Source organism: Pithys albifrons, chromosome 9, assembly GCF_047495875.1.
Source record: "Pithys albifrons albifrons isolate INPA30051 chromosome 9, PitAlb_v1, whole genome shotgun sequence".
Lineage (NCBI taxonomy): Eukaryota > Metazoa > Chordata > Aves > Passeriformes > Thamnophilidae > Pithys > Pithys albifrons.
The window spans coordinates 19,906,445-19,920,485 of NC_092466.1; the positions used below are offsets into that span (position 1 = coordinate 19,906,445).

A 14,041-nucleotide genomic window follows, 5' to 3' on the forward strand; every position below is an offset into this window, starting at 1 on the left:
GTCACTTCACTGGTACTCTCTCCCTGGGATTTCAGGAGAGTAACGTTTTCTTGTTAGTATTTTTGTTTGGCTTTGACATTTCCCTGTTCATGGATTGAGACACTGACAGTTCCCAACTGGTAAGCCACATATGGGTGCAGCATTCCTCTCAGATGGAGAAGGGCACGTACTGCCGTGCTGAAGTAGCACAGCTCAGCAGGGAAGTAGCTCAGTGATGGAGGGCTGCGCACTGAGAGCACAATATGCTTGCTGCAAGGACCAGCACAAGATAGAGACCTCCCTAGCTTTTCAGAGTTGGGGGCCTCCTTAATTATTGTTGGGAATTCTCAGTCTCACTGGCTGTATCCTTTCCATGAAACGATGTTTCATTATAGTCAGAGTACATAGAAGTGCATAGTATTAAGGTTGTCTGTGCATTTTCACTTTAAAAGTCTTCATTGTTTTCCACCGTTAGTGGCTTATGATCTTGAATTTTCAGTGCCTAGGTTGTTTTACTAAGATGCTTTTTGCATGAGTTGAAGATTGAAAAAAGAGAAGGCGGGGAAAAAAAAAGAATTCTGACAGTCCCAAGAAGGTACTGGAAATGTTGGTTGGTTGCTGTTCAAAAGAAAATTCAGTGCTACTTTCTTTTTTGGATTGCATCAGTGCCTCTGCAGCTGGCAGTAGAAATTTGATACCTTGTCCAAAATAGGTCAGTCTTTTCCAAGGAAAAAGCTGTGGCTATTCTGTGTAGGGAATTGACTTCACTGAAAGTTTCAGGAATTGATTTTAAGTCAGATGGCAAGCTCAGAATGAAGTCGAGAGTCTCAGCTCCAGGTGGGAAAGAACTAAAACAAATTGGGAGCTGTAAATGCATCTATCTTGGATAGATTAAAGGGAAATCCCTTTGACTTTGTCATACTTAGAGATTTAGCCTGACACTTTCAGAAAAATCTTGGAGAACTATAGGTGTTGAATTGTCTCTGATCCCTTTTAGAAAAGCCATCTTTAAACTATATTCCTCGCATCAGTTATGGATTATTGTTTTAATTATAAGAAAAGGGTTAATTTGGTAACAGTGCCAGCACCTTTCATTAGTGCTGTTCACAAATACACTAACATGTTGTTGCTTAGTACATGTAAGTTGGAGACTGTAGAGGATCTAGACCTTTGGTTTGAGCAGACCCTGGTGTTTTGTTGCACTCCCTCAGTCCCTGGCAATTGCTTCATTCTTTGACAAGCAATTTGTTCTGTGAATGAATCACCAGTTCTCCAGAAGAGCAGCATAAAAGCCCAAGGTTACACAAGCCAAATTATTGTAGCTTTTGTAGTTCAGGAGCAGGAGACTCCTTTTGGTCCTTGTCCCTTTGTCTTTGCTCATCTCCACTCCACCAGCATTGCTGCAGGGCAGGCAGTGCTATACTACATTGCACTGTGGTCTTCTGTATGCTGCCTGGACCTGACATACAGAGGCAGGAGTGACTGACAGAGGGTCACTTGAAAAGCCCATAGCAGAAATGAGAATTGTAATACAAAATGGCTTTCTCATGTTTACACAGAAAAAATGCCTAGCAGCAGTTAGAGGAATCCTGCTGCTTTATAGTAAAGTTTCAGAACTTTCTTAGTCCTGCATCTAAGCCCCTCTGATTCTTCTGTTTGTGCCATTGTTTCATTTATCTTTCTGCCTATGACACCTGATAGATGAGTTTGGCAAGCAAAGAAAGTGAATGGGTCATTCTTACATAAACATCACAGTCCTAGGGAGGGCTTTTAAGCCCACTGATTTTTCATGCTTTGTTGCCTTTTTAGTGTCTTGAAAGTGTATGGTGTAGATCAGTGTGATAGAAATCGCCTATCATTTCTGTAGAAGTGCCGTGTACAAGGCTCTGTTTGAGGTGAATCCCACCAGACTGTGGGGGTCCCTGATAAGACTTGGTGGAAAAAAGCCAGGGAGTGCCAGTAATACAGTTTTATATAATAACAATGACAGCATGAATGTAAAAGTTCTCTGTGTGTAACTAAGTTGCCCAAGTTTTTGCAAGAAATCTATAATGGAGCCAGGGATTGACTGTCCAGAACATTACTCCAGCAAATTAGTCAAGAGTACAGCCTTTCCCTTCTGAATTGTTTCAAAAGCTTTCTCTTTTGAAACAAACAGTAATTCATGGAAACATTCTCCCACGTGTTCTGGGAGAATAGAATATCACTCAAGACTTCGTGTAGCTTCAAGGGCAGAGCTGTGCTCTAGGAAAGTAAATAACTTGCTAGCAGATGATTTAATGAAGTCAAATAAAATTAATTAAACTAGAAGAAAATATTTATATTTTATACTCTAAAAGGAACAAAAGCAGATGGAAGGGTTACTGAACTTGTTTCAAAATTTCATGGTAAACCATTTCAGACCTTTTTCTAATTGTCTTTGAGTCAGTGGATTTTGTTTTTGTGGTTCCTGTTATAGCTTCCAATGCAATTCTATATAATTGATGTCTCTAACCACCTTTGGAGTAGGCCAGGCTTAAAATTCAAAGTGGAAAGAGAAATTTCATTGTAAAGAAAGATTAATGTAATCAATTATGTTTTGTATCCAGATCTGGAAGTGTCAGAAATCATTGGACTGAGATTTACTCTTTCGTGGAAAGCCTAGCAGAGAAATTCATAAGGTAATCTGAAGATAATACTTTAATTTCCTATATATATAATTTTTTTTTGTTCAGTACTTCTTAACAAATGAAAATCTGCTGAAGTATTGTGTGTGACTTGGATATGGCTTCTTCTATTTCAGTCCAATGTTGCGGATGTCTTTCATTGTTTTTTCTTCACGAGGCACTACAATCATGAAACTAACAGAGAACAGGCAAGTACTCCCCACAACTTTCATCCAGAAATGCCCTCCATCCCTCCTCTCAAGCAGCAAGTGGTCCCAAAAATAGAATTAGGAGGTCTGTCTCATTCCTTGATGTGGCACCAGCTGAAATCCTCTCCACCATTCCTAACTGGAGGAGGACTTAGAAAGTCTTTTGGCCTCCCATTGCAATTTTCTTTTCAGCTTTATAAGAGCTGTCTGTTCTTTATTGCAGTATTTCAGGGAGAAACTTCATTTCCATCTGAGGATCCAGGTACATTCTTGCTCTCGCCAACTACCCAAATATGGGTAGTGGAAGAGATCTCAGAACATGAACTGATGAGCAAAAGACTGTATGAAAGTCCCCCAGTGCCCTTAGAAGTGACTCAAAGCCTTGAACTTTACACCCTCAGGTGGTTGTACCGAGTGCTGGAGCACCATCTCACCAGGCTATCGCACCCCTCTCCTGGGCTTCTTGCAGACAGTACCCATGCCAGAGGTGGTTTGCAAAACGAAGGGACAGCCTGTAAGAAAACTCTGAGGCTGGAGCAAAATTCTTGTTGCCACCTTCACAAACAATTTTTTTTCTTAAACAAATGAACAAAAATCCCTGAAACCACAGTCAAAAAAGCCCAAATCCAACCTCTCCTCCCTCCAAACCACCGCTTAAAAAGGAAAAAAATTAACTTTCCTCACACATACAAATCCCTGTTGGGGCTGTTTCTGAGTATTTTCTTTCATTTCAGCTTAAAGCCCTCACTTTTGCTGCTGCTGCTGTCATCTGTGTGAGAGGGCCTCAATAGTGCAGGGTGCCCTAGAAATAATGGGCTCTCTGGAGCAGTATTGAAAGAATAACCATTCCCTCTATTTTGTACTCTATGGCCTTATCCAAAGCCAGGAACCGTGAAGGAGTCTTGCATTTCTGCTGGCTCCCCTGCATTTTGGCTCAGGTCTCCATCATGTACCATGGTGACAGAGCTCAAACTTGCTCACTTTTCTCAGGTGGATTTGCTCTTTTCAAGGTGGAAAGTAGAAACTCTGTGGCCATATGTTGAGCATGGTATTAGTCTTTCCTCTCCTAAAATCCTGTTCTCTGTATAGATCACTATGTGGGCCTTTTCAGCTCATTTTATACTTTGCCCTAAGGACATCCCCACTCCCACCTCCTGATTTTAACCTTCATCCCACAGACTCCTATTCTCTGTAATTGTAGTTGTGTCACCTGAAATACCGAGTTGCAAAATGGAGTTTAGAAAGATTCTCGCTGTTCCTTTAAGGAAAGGGTGCTGCATGGCATCTGAAGCTGATGTTTGAACTGCCTACATCTTTCTGTTGAATATTTGTGCCTTATTCCATTAATAAAAGGAAAACTTTCCCAAAGATTAGGGTCTTTTAGTGATCAGTGATCAATTAAATTATCAATTTCACTGGGCAATCCTCTTGGTTATTCCAGGTATTTGTGGAGCAAGAGGCTATGCAACAGGGGTCATGATATCCAAGGGCCTCAGTTTCCAGGGAGTGAGCTGTGCCCCAGGAAGATTGATCTGTCCCTGGTCTAAGATAAGGAAGTCTCATCATTCCCATCCTATTCTCTTATTTTTGGCCTCTGTCTTTAGAATGAAAAAGTACTAATCACAACTGTCTTCATGACTGATTGAATACAGAGTTTTAATTTGTCCCATTTTTGTGACAGGGTCATAAACTTTTAAATTCTTTTTTGGTCTGCAATTTGTCAAAATTTAATATTTGGCATTTTCCTTAATGCAGTCTTATTCTGGCTGACAGTATATCCCAGTGAGGGTGCAGGGACAGAATTGCATCCTTAAAATGTTACCCTAACTCTGTACCATGTGTCTGATTTTGTACCCCTGTGGGTGTTTAGCTGAGAAATTGTGGTGTTTGAGAAAAATGTTGGTTTAACCAGTGTTTTAGCTGATGTTATTGTACTCTGTACAATGTATTGACAGGGTACATAATCTAGCTGTGGTACAGGAAAATCTCAACAGAAGGAAAAAAAAGAACATTTAATAAAATGGTCTCCTTGGTTGTTCTGGTTTTGTTTGGTTTTGGTTTTTTTGTTTTTTGTTTTTTTTTTTTTCTTTCCAATCCAAAGGGAAGCCATAAGACGAGGGCTCGACATTCTTCGGGATGAAGTGCCTGGAGGAGACACGTTCATGCATGAAGGATTTAAAAGGGTACACATCACAGTACCTACTTTCTTTGTTTTATAAGTGTAAACTTTGCTTACTTGATGCTGTTATACTTTAAGGCTAACTATGTTCTACACTTTGTTGCAGGCAAATGAGCAAATTTACCATGAAACCTATGGAGGTATGTGTTGTATGTTGTTCATGTTATATATCTGCATGGAAAAGACCGGGATTATGGTTCTTTTTATGACCTGCAGTAAACCCACTGAAAGAAGTATTGGAGAAGGAGTTGGTGTTATGCAATACTACATTCCATTTTGACTACAGTCCGACTTTTAAATGCATGATTCATGGTTTATTAAGACCAGAAAAGACCAGTATAATCCCAGATCTGACCATTGCAGAATGCACACCAAACCATTACAGCTGCCTGTCCTGCACCCAGGAGACAGGAATACCCAGGTTTTCCTGTGCCCTTCTGTCCGGATGCCCTCAGCCCTGTTGCCTCTGTGTTCCCAAGTTATTGTTCTCATTAGTGTAGGTATAAATGCAATCAGTTGAGGGTTTTACATCAGTGAGAATGATGTGGTTTCAGATTCCAGGTTGCTAAAATGTGCCTTTTCACTAAATTTTGAGAGGAAAGCGTATTTGTGGGTTTTGTCTGTGCCAAAACAAGGCCTGATTAGTTAACATGTCTTGCCTGGTTCATACCCATGTGTGAGGTTGTTACCATTTGTGAGCTGATGATCTCTTTGAAAGACAGAGGAATAGGCTATGAGCATAGAAGTAGGCTATGAGAGTCAAGTCTTCAGCAGCGCTCTGTGATGTTTTGCAGGTACTTTTGCCAGCAAAATCAGAAGTCCTGAGGTGTCCAGCTAAAATTTTGCCTCATTATAGCATATAGCTAAGAACTAAAGTATTCTGTAATTTGATTACAGAGGAGAAAGAATGAGGTCTGGATTCATAAGATAAATTATCAGGGAAGAAATAAGTGTAGAAAAAAACCCAAAATAAGATCTCCATTTTTTCAGCCTTTGTAAAGCATGCTGAGCAGAAAACACTCAGGAATGTGGGAATCCAAGCTTACCACCACCACCCCAAGTTGCAGGTCATTTTTTTAAGATTTATGTCTGTGTCTAACATGACATGGGAAGGACTGCATGGCATAAGAAACCTGTCAGAACTAATCAGTCGTTAATTTCAGACAGTATGGGGGAAGACACTTGAAATTGTAACAGATTATTTTGAAAAAATAACAAATACTTCCCTGAAAGTACCATGTGTATATATATTAGTTACTTTGCTTAAGAACTACAAACTCAGAATGTTTGGTTGAAGGATAGTTTTTATTAATTTTCATTTTGTTAACATGTATGTTTCTAGGCAGCACTGTGTTCTATACTGCATTACATGTATAGATATCTGCAGCCTATGCAACCTTTTCACTTAAGTTTAGATGGAGTATGAAATGTCTTATCCCAAGACATGAATTTTTAACCTGATCTCAAGGTTTTCACATGCTTGGAATTCCTATAAATTTCACTGGAAATTTCTGTCACTTGAGAAGCGTAGGAGTGACACTCTCCCCACCCACCCTCTATACAAGCACATTTTATGCCATGTTCAGTTGGGTTGCTCTTTGAAAGTCTGCTGGAGGGGGAGGTAGGATGGCAAGAAGCTTCTTTTGCAGAGGTATCTCTTACCGCAATCTCCAGATGAGGTTTATCTAGAGCCAAGTTTGTCAAGAGAAGAGAGGAAACCTCTCCTTCTCTGGATTCATTTTGTCAGTTCTGCATGTGAAATATCTAGATGTAATCTCAGTAAGTGCTCTATTTCATGCTGAACAGAATAGTCTGTGCATGGACCTTGTTAGAGCAGCATTGCCCCTCCAGTGGTGCTTGTGATGGAAAGGTGCACAGGTTTTTGGCTTTGCATCTGGGCTTCAGCTGGTATATCATGAAGTCCATACAAATCAGGCTGAGAGTTTGGCCTTATGGTTTTGTATTTACTTTTCAGCAAAAAGGATTGCTTAACTTCAAACTTTTTTTTCATTGTTGACGCTTGTGTCATGTGTATGCAATCTGTTCACTGTCCTACATGTAGGAGTTCGGTCTGCTAGTGTGATTATTGCTCTGACGGATGGAGAATTGCAAGATGCTCAGTTTTATTATGCAGAACAAGAAGTAAGTCACCTTCATGTTTATCCAAACTAGTTCGTGTCAAACCTGTAGACATTTACTGCTGGCTCCACTGATTATATAGCTTTGCACTTAATGGCAATTTTTTTTTAAGGCAAACAGAGCCAGAAGCTTTGGAGCTATTGTTTATTGTGTTGGAGTGAAAGACTTCAATGAAACTCAGGTAACTTTGCTTGCTTTCTTTTTGTTTTATTTTTCTGTTATACTACTGCATACGTAACAGCATCAGATGAAGGCATTTATTTAATTACTTGAGGCATAAATCATTTCATGTCACTATGATGTCTTTTAGCAAGTATGAAAGGGCCCAGTTTTGTTCACTGTTATTTTGTTTTCTTCATGATTTATGATTGTCTTTCTTTGCAGCTGTCAACAATTGCTGACAGCATCGATCATGTTTTCCCAGTAAAGGGAGGCTTTTATGCCCTAAGAGGAACCATTGATTCAGTAAGTTTGATATTCTGAAACCCAGAAAAGGGCATCCTTTCCTGCATTAATAAAGCATAGATAAAAATGATTACCAGAAATGCCATTTTTTAAATCTTTTAGATTCTCAAGAAATCTTGCATTGAGATCCTAGCAGCTGAGCCATCCAGTGTTTGTGCAGGAGGTAAGTTTCCACAAGAATAGTGTGATAAGGTGAATGAATGGCACTGATGAAATGTCAGTAACTACCGAATGTGGTATTGGAGCTGAAGGCCATGTATGTGTTAGAGCATCCTCTTGGGCCACGGCTAAAGCTCTGCATGTTCCTTCTCAGCTTCAGAAAAACATTGTGCCAATAAACATGTAGCTGCTGTGGCTGAGTAGTGGCTTAGAGAGTTGACACTTTGGGAATTGGGGATACCACTTTTTAAAAAATCTGAGAAAAAGCAACACAAAAGTGAGGTAAAGCCAGACTGACAGAGGTGTTTTAGGCTCTAAAGATGACATCTCATGAATTTCTGGAAGGAATTCCTGGGATCTGCTAAAACTTGTCAAGAGTTAGAACAAGATTTTACAAAACATTGACAGAAATTTCAGGTTTATTGAGCCAAATATAATTTAGTACATAGGCCAAGATACCTCTTGTGTTTTTGAAATACTAGTGTGCCTCACCTAAAAAATCCACTGCGCAGGCTTGAAGGATACACCCACGTGGGTAGAGTCCTTCCCAAATCTTTGTTTGGAAAGTCTAGCCATACATACAATGTTTTATTTATTGGAAGAACCATTAGTCTGTATAGTAAACATTGAAGGATACCCAGAGGAGCTGTTAATAATTTCATGCTTTTCATATATTTAACTTGGATTTGTTCTGGTTTATGTTAGCAATTCTCTTGCTGTATTTTTGTCTACTTAACAGGCTATTGCAGCAGAGTAAGACACCATAAGTTTGTTGGAAGGTACAGTTTACAGCATGGTTATTTAGTTCTAGTGTTACTGTCTTGTGTTCATTTCCTTATACACTGTAAGAAGGAGCACATGAAAGTAAAATAGCAATGATGTGTGAAAGCTGACTTTGAAAACAGATAAAAATATGAAACTTGGGGGGAAATCTGATAAATACCACAGAGAAGACAAATTGTTCACTCTTAATTTCCATGTGTTGATCACAATATGATCTTGCCCTGAATATTTCAATTTAACATGAAATATCCTTGTATATTTTGAATTATTCCTAAGTATATAATTGTGGATGGGATGTTTGTGGTGAACTCTTGTCTGTGGAGAATTTAAAGGAATGATTTTACCTTTAAAAACCTTGTGGAGTTGATTAAAGAAAAAACCAAACAACAAGCAAGTTTAAAGCTTTGATGTTTAAAGCTTTTTTATTATTATTTCATAATGATAAATTCTTTCCTATTTTTGCTTGCTTATTGTCTACCTGGAAATTTTTTGTGCAACAAAAGCTGTTCTGTTCAACAAAAAAATCATTTGGCTACATGAAAACATGAGCGTTCCAATAGGAGGGATTTCAGTGGTATTCTTGCAATTGTTTGGAATAGTGTTAAGAATGTTGGAAAGTTTAACTCGAAACCATTTTTTCAAATGGAAAATTGAAAATATTTTTCTGGAGTATTTGAAAAAGTAAATTTTAAAGAAAATATTTTCTTTTCAAAAATGAACATATTTCAGCATAAAGAGAGTTAAGTTCCTTTTTTTTCCCCCATAGGATAATTACTTCAAACCACTTCATTTTTTGCTAAGCTTGCTAGGTAACTAGTTTACTACAAATGTGATTAAAAATACACAAATGCACTTTAAAAATAGTTTACCCTTAAAAAAAGAAAAATAATATTGTTGCCTTCCCTTAAAAAAAGAAAAATAATATTGTTGCCTTACTTGTGTCTGTAGAAGTTTTTCATTGACTTTGTGACTTTCAAATAAGACCAGTATAACTTGGGCAGAATCAGTTTCAGGGTGTTGCTGCTGATTCAGCAAGGTACTGCACTTGTTTCACTTAAATCCTGACGTTTGTTCTATCCCTGTTGACAAAGCAAGGGCCTTGCTGAAGCATGGTGCTCAGTCACCAGGGCATGAATATTTGGATCTCACATGCTTGAAGGTTTGCATGTAGCAGGAGAGAGCTTCAAAATAGGAGGAAGCCAAAACTGTAATTCTAGATGGTGTACGCTGTTTATATAACATTGTATTTAAGTAGTCTTTAGCACTAAGAATCAGGCCTGTAATAGTATTTATTATGAGTCTAGTCCTGCAAGCCATAGTTGAAATATTTACATTTGTGCTTAGCTTTATTATCTTTTATTATCCCATTAATTTACATTAATTTAGCCGGAAGTTCATCTGCATAACTGTGTGCACTACTGTCTCCTGGAAGGGATCTCTTGAGATTATACAACTTTTTTCATGGTAGTGTAAATCCAAATCTTGAATGCAGTTCACTGGACCGTTAAAGTTCTACTCTATATGTCATGTGGTTTATTTTTATAGTGTACTTCATTTGGACTTTAATGCAAAAAATGCTGAAGCCTATGAAGAAATGTTACAATTTTTATGTATCTTAAATTTAGGTGCTTACTGATACAGCTTATTGTTAATGTATAGTTAAGATATATAGCCACTGAATCCTACATCAAAATATATGTACACTGGCATGATGAATGTAAATACTGGCTGAAAATTAGAGCATAACATTTTCTAGGAATGAAACATTCCTCTTCCTTTTAAGTTAGCCAGTTTGTTTGTTTTTAAAAATACATAATAGAAATTGACATTTCAAAATGATGATTAAAAAATAGTAGATCTCTGGAAAGAGTGCAGTATACTATCACATTCTCCAGTGCCTGTTTACAGCCTTGAAATGTCTGTCCATGTTTTTTGTATGGTGCTTTATTGAGTGAGGAGGTGATAACTGGTTTAGCTTTTACTTAACATTGCTGATAATTTTTACAACATGGTATGAGATCCATGAAGGTTTTGTGTGGCTCGGTGGAAGCAAGTCATGACCAGGGCTTAAAGCAGGGTCTGACCCACTCCTTGTAAGTGTTATCATGATTACTGGTGATCTTGGCTTCATTTCTGACTTGCCAGAGGTTTAGTAAAATGCTGATGGAATAATTTCCATGTGATGACAATTCCAGTTGGGACTCTGGCTCTCTGTGGTGAAGCTATCTGGCAAGTCCATTTACAAATTGATCTTGTCATATTGTGACAGTTTTCTGACGCTTAATGCTTTTTGACCCTGTAAATTCATTGTCCCCAATGTGTAGCATTGTAGTTGGGTCCTTCCTGTTCCCTCTGATTTAAAGTGACCAAGACATGCAGCCTGTAAACAGGCTATCAGTGCAGAATCAGAGGTGCCTCATACCCTGTTTGACAACACCATTGCTTTGATTATGCTTACAGTACGCAGATATGATTGAAAGGTTTTGTTGGATGTGGCATCCTACTGGCCACATCAACTACCAGGTGTGGATGCAAGCAGTCAGCTTCTCATCAGAGTCAGAGAAGCGAAGCCGACAGCGCAGCCAGCACACACCAGCTTCAACCTACCATCTCGCTGCCAGCGCTGCCCGGTTATTGCAGTGCTGACCTTTTTCCCTTTGCTGTCTTGTCAAAAGCTGCAATCTATGATCTGACAGTAACTAAGGAAGAAAAGGACGCAGCCAGAGCTAGGGCGCAAAATTAAATGAAATTAGCCATTTCAGCAGACCATCATCCAGAACACATTAATGCTCCAGAGCAAAAGGAGGGACAGGCTTCTTTAACAGCAACAGCCAAGTCTGGTACCAGATGTTTACATTTCCCTGTAAATCTTGTCAGCTTGTGTTGGTGGACAGGTTCCTATCCAGTCCCTTGCTCCCTTGTGCAGAATGGCAGTCACAGTGAAAAGAATGGCAGGAGAGGTAAACTGTCTTGACAAGACTAAACTTCTAAATGTAGCTTTTACCTTTGATGTCTTGTCTTGAAAGTTTCTTACTTGCTGCATCTTTTTAAAGTCACTGAAACAACTACCAATTAAACCTTTGTGGTTACTGCCTTTTAAGGCCATTAGCTCAGGCAAGGAAGAAAAAAATCTAAGTGCAGTTTTGTTTTAGCAAGCTTGTTTTATAATACAAAATTGAGATGGAGTGGAAAAAAAAAGCAATTATCATTTTAGCTGGCTGTTCAAGTCACTATGGAGTGGGCTGGCCTCAAGCTAGTCTGGCAGTGTGTGGTCCCAGGCAGGTAGTTCTAGTGGGTAGGCAGAGGCCCTGTTGTCCTCAGGGCTGGTCATGACTCTCAGCTCTGCTGCCAAAAAAAGGGATGCTCATCAAGAATAACTCTCAGTATATCAGCTGTGTTAGATGCGGAATGGCTCAAGGCATGAATCTGAGTAAGAGTAACTCAAGTTTCTTGCTGGAGTAAGAAGCAGATGAGTCTGCTCTACAGCCCATTTTGATTTGTTTAAAGAAGTGCCTTCCACCCCTAGTGAGAACAAGGAGGTATAACTCTTTCCATAAAAAAGAGGCCAAGTTCTGATGTTGGACTTGTGCATTTGGCTCCTGATATGCTCAGTGAGGTCTCAAATTTTATCATCTTCAGCAAGGTGCCAAAGTATGTGTTTGATTTTAATATACACTCCAGGAGATACTTTTTTTTCGGCTTTTAGAGTATCTCCCCGTGTTCTTTGCAACCTGTGTCAGTTCAGAGCCTTCCTCTAAGTACAAGTTATGATGAAAACCAGACTGTCCGTGATCATAATTTGCTAATGCCCTTGTCCAATTCACCTGGAGGTGCATTAGACCTCAATGCAGTGAGAATGACCACAAGTGAGAGTAATTTTTGGCAAAAACAAGCTGTTTGTACAGAAAAAATTAAAGCTCTCCTCATCCTCGTGGTAGGTTGCCTTCCAGTAACTTGATAATGAAGAGTAGGCAGGTGGAGCTGAATGTGTTTCAGCCACCTTTGGGTGTCATGTAGTGTTATCCAATAACAATTCCTTCCTCCAACTAACATGGCAGTGCATTGTATGAAATGTTATTAAAAGCTGAATCTTGTATCACTAAAAACCATATACTGCTCCCCTTGTTCCTATAAACTGTTTTTCTCTCCTTTTTAGTATGTTGGTTGAAGTATAAATAATAATGCATGTGCACTTGTTCATGGTTTTACTTGCTATTAGTGGAGAACTATGTAGTTCATGCTTAGTTTTGTGTATGAAGATTATTTGGTCCTGTGTTGTGCTGGTATTCCTCTTGTACTGGGCTGGTTTCAAATGCTGCTCAGAGGCTGATGTAAGAACCCTGTAGAGGATTTGGCTAAAGTAGCAGATTTATGTGTGAAAATGCAACTTATGATCTCAGCTTATTACAGTAAGGGTAAAAACCACAAGTGCCTTCCCTATCAGGACTAAAGCAACAGAAATTGTGGCAGGTCTCTTCTAGTGCCACTGGTGGTTTCAGCTACTGGGGCAGGGGTGTGGGGAATGAGCACAAAGGAAGATGGCAGTGCATGAGTCCTTTGGTATTCCCATGCAGAGTAGATACTGCGTGGGGCTGTGCACAGAATCATCATTGTACTGGCAGGGGGACTGTTTTTTTTTTTTCCCAGGTTTTGTACCAGATGCAAAGCTTTCTCTCTGGTTCATGGGGGATTTAGGAGGAGAGCCCTGTCTGTCAGCATCTGCGCAAACAGAGCTGCTGCTTACAGTGCCATCTGCCATGAAGAGAGGAGGAAGGATTGGTGGTTATTATTAGGAAGGTGTCTGTTCCAAAAGCCGTAGAGGAACCACGAGATAACATCAGTCAAGTCAAACTTCATTTTACTGTGGCGCATTTAAGGCATTGTGGGTCTACGTTGCACTTGCGGAAACCAGCTTGAGACAAAAACACGACTCTGAAGCACTAATGCCACTGTAGCACTCTTGGCTATTGCTGCTGAATAGAGAGTGTCAGTGTAAATGTTTTGTTTCAGGTGCAGGACAGAGAACAGCAATTGTCATGTTGTAATTCAGATCACTCTGAACAAAAAATGCTTTATTTGAGTTACTTTTCATAAATCTTCTGTATTTTTACTTGCAGAATCCTTTCAAGTTGTGGTAAGAGGCAACGGCTTTTATCATGCCAGAAACATTGACCAGGTACTCTGCAGCTTCAAGCTCAATGACAGCCTTACTATCAGTAAGTTTGCATGTTGGTGGCTTCCAGTGACCCCTGTGGCTGTGTCAGCTCACAGGACATAGGCCAGCTCTTACCCATGTTAAGGGAAATCCTTATAGCAGATGCGAGGGGGAGCTGGGTCAGAAGTCTACGCTTAAGGGAAGCTTGAAATTGATTCTTACTCAATCCTGAGGGCATTGTGTTGAGGGCTTACTGCATGCAGCTGCACAATAAACTTTTGCATCATTGTAGTGATGCACGTGGGCAACACATACAGCCAGAGAGGAC

The 14,041-nt window shown here is 39.5% G+C and overlaps 1 protein-coding gene across 2 annotated transcripts in view; it reads left to right on the top strand.

Annotated features, from left to right (window-relative positions):
• ANTXRL (ANTXR like) overlaps window positions 1-14,041 on the top strand; it is a 63,944-nt gene that overhangs the window by 10,276 nt on the left and 39,627 nt on the right. For both annotated transcript variants that reach the window (XM_071563377.1, XM_071563378.1), the window contains 9 exons: window positions 2,568-2,639; window positions 2,762-2,833; window positions 4,935-5,016; window positions 5,119-5,152; window positions 7,075-7,154; window positions 7,264-7,332; window positions 7,536-7,616; window positions 7,719-7,779; window positions 13,676-13,774. In XM_071563377.1, the coding sequence (XP_071419478.1) occupies window positions 2,568-2,639; window positions 2,762-2,833; window positions 4,935-5,016; window positions 5,119-5,152; window positions 7,075-7,154; window positions 7,264-7,332; window positions 7,536-7,616; window positions 7,719-7,779; window positions 13,676-13,774 (650 nt within the window). The remainder of the gene's footprint in view (window positions 1-2,567; window positions 2,640-2,761; window positions 2,834-4,934; window positions 5,017-5,118; window positions 5,153-7,074; window positions 7,155-7,263; window positions 7,333-7,535; window positions 7,617-7,718; window positions 7,780-13,675; window positions 13,775-14,041) is intronic.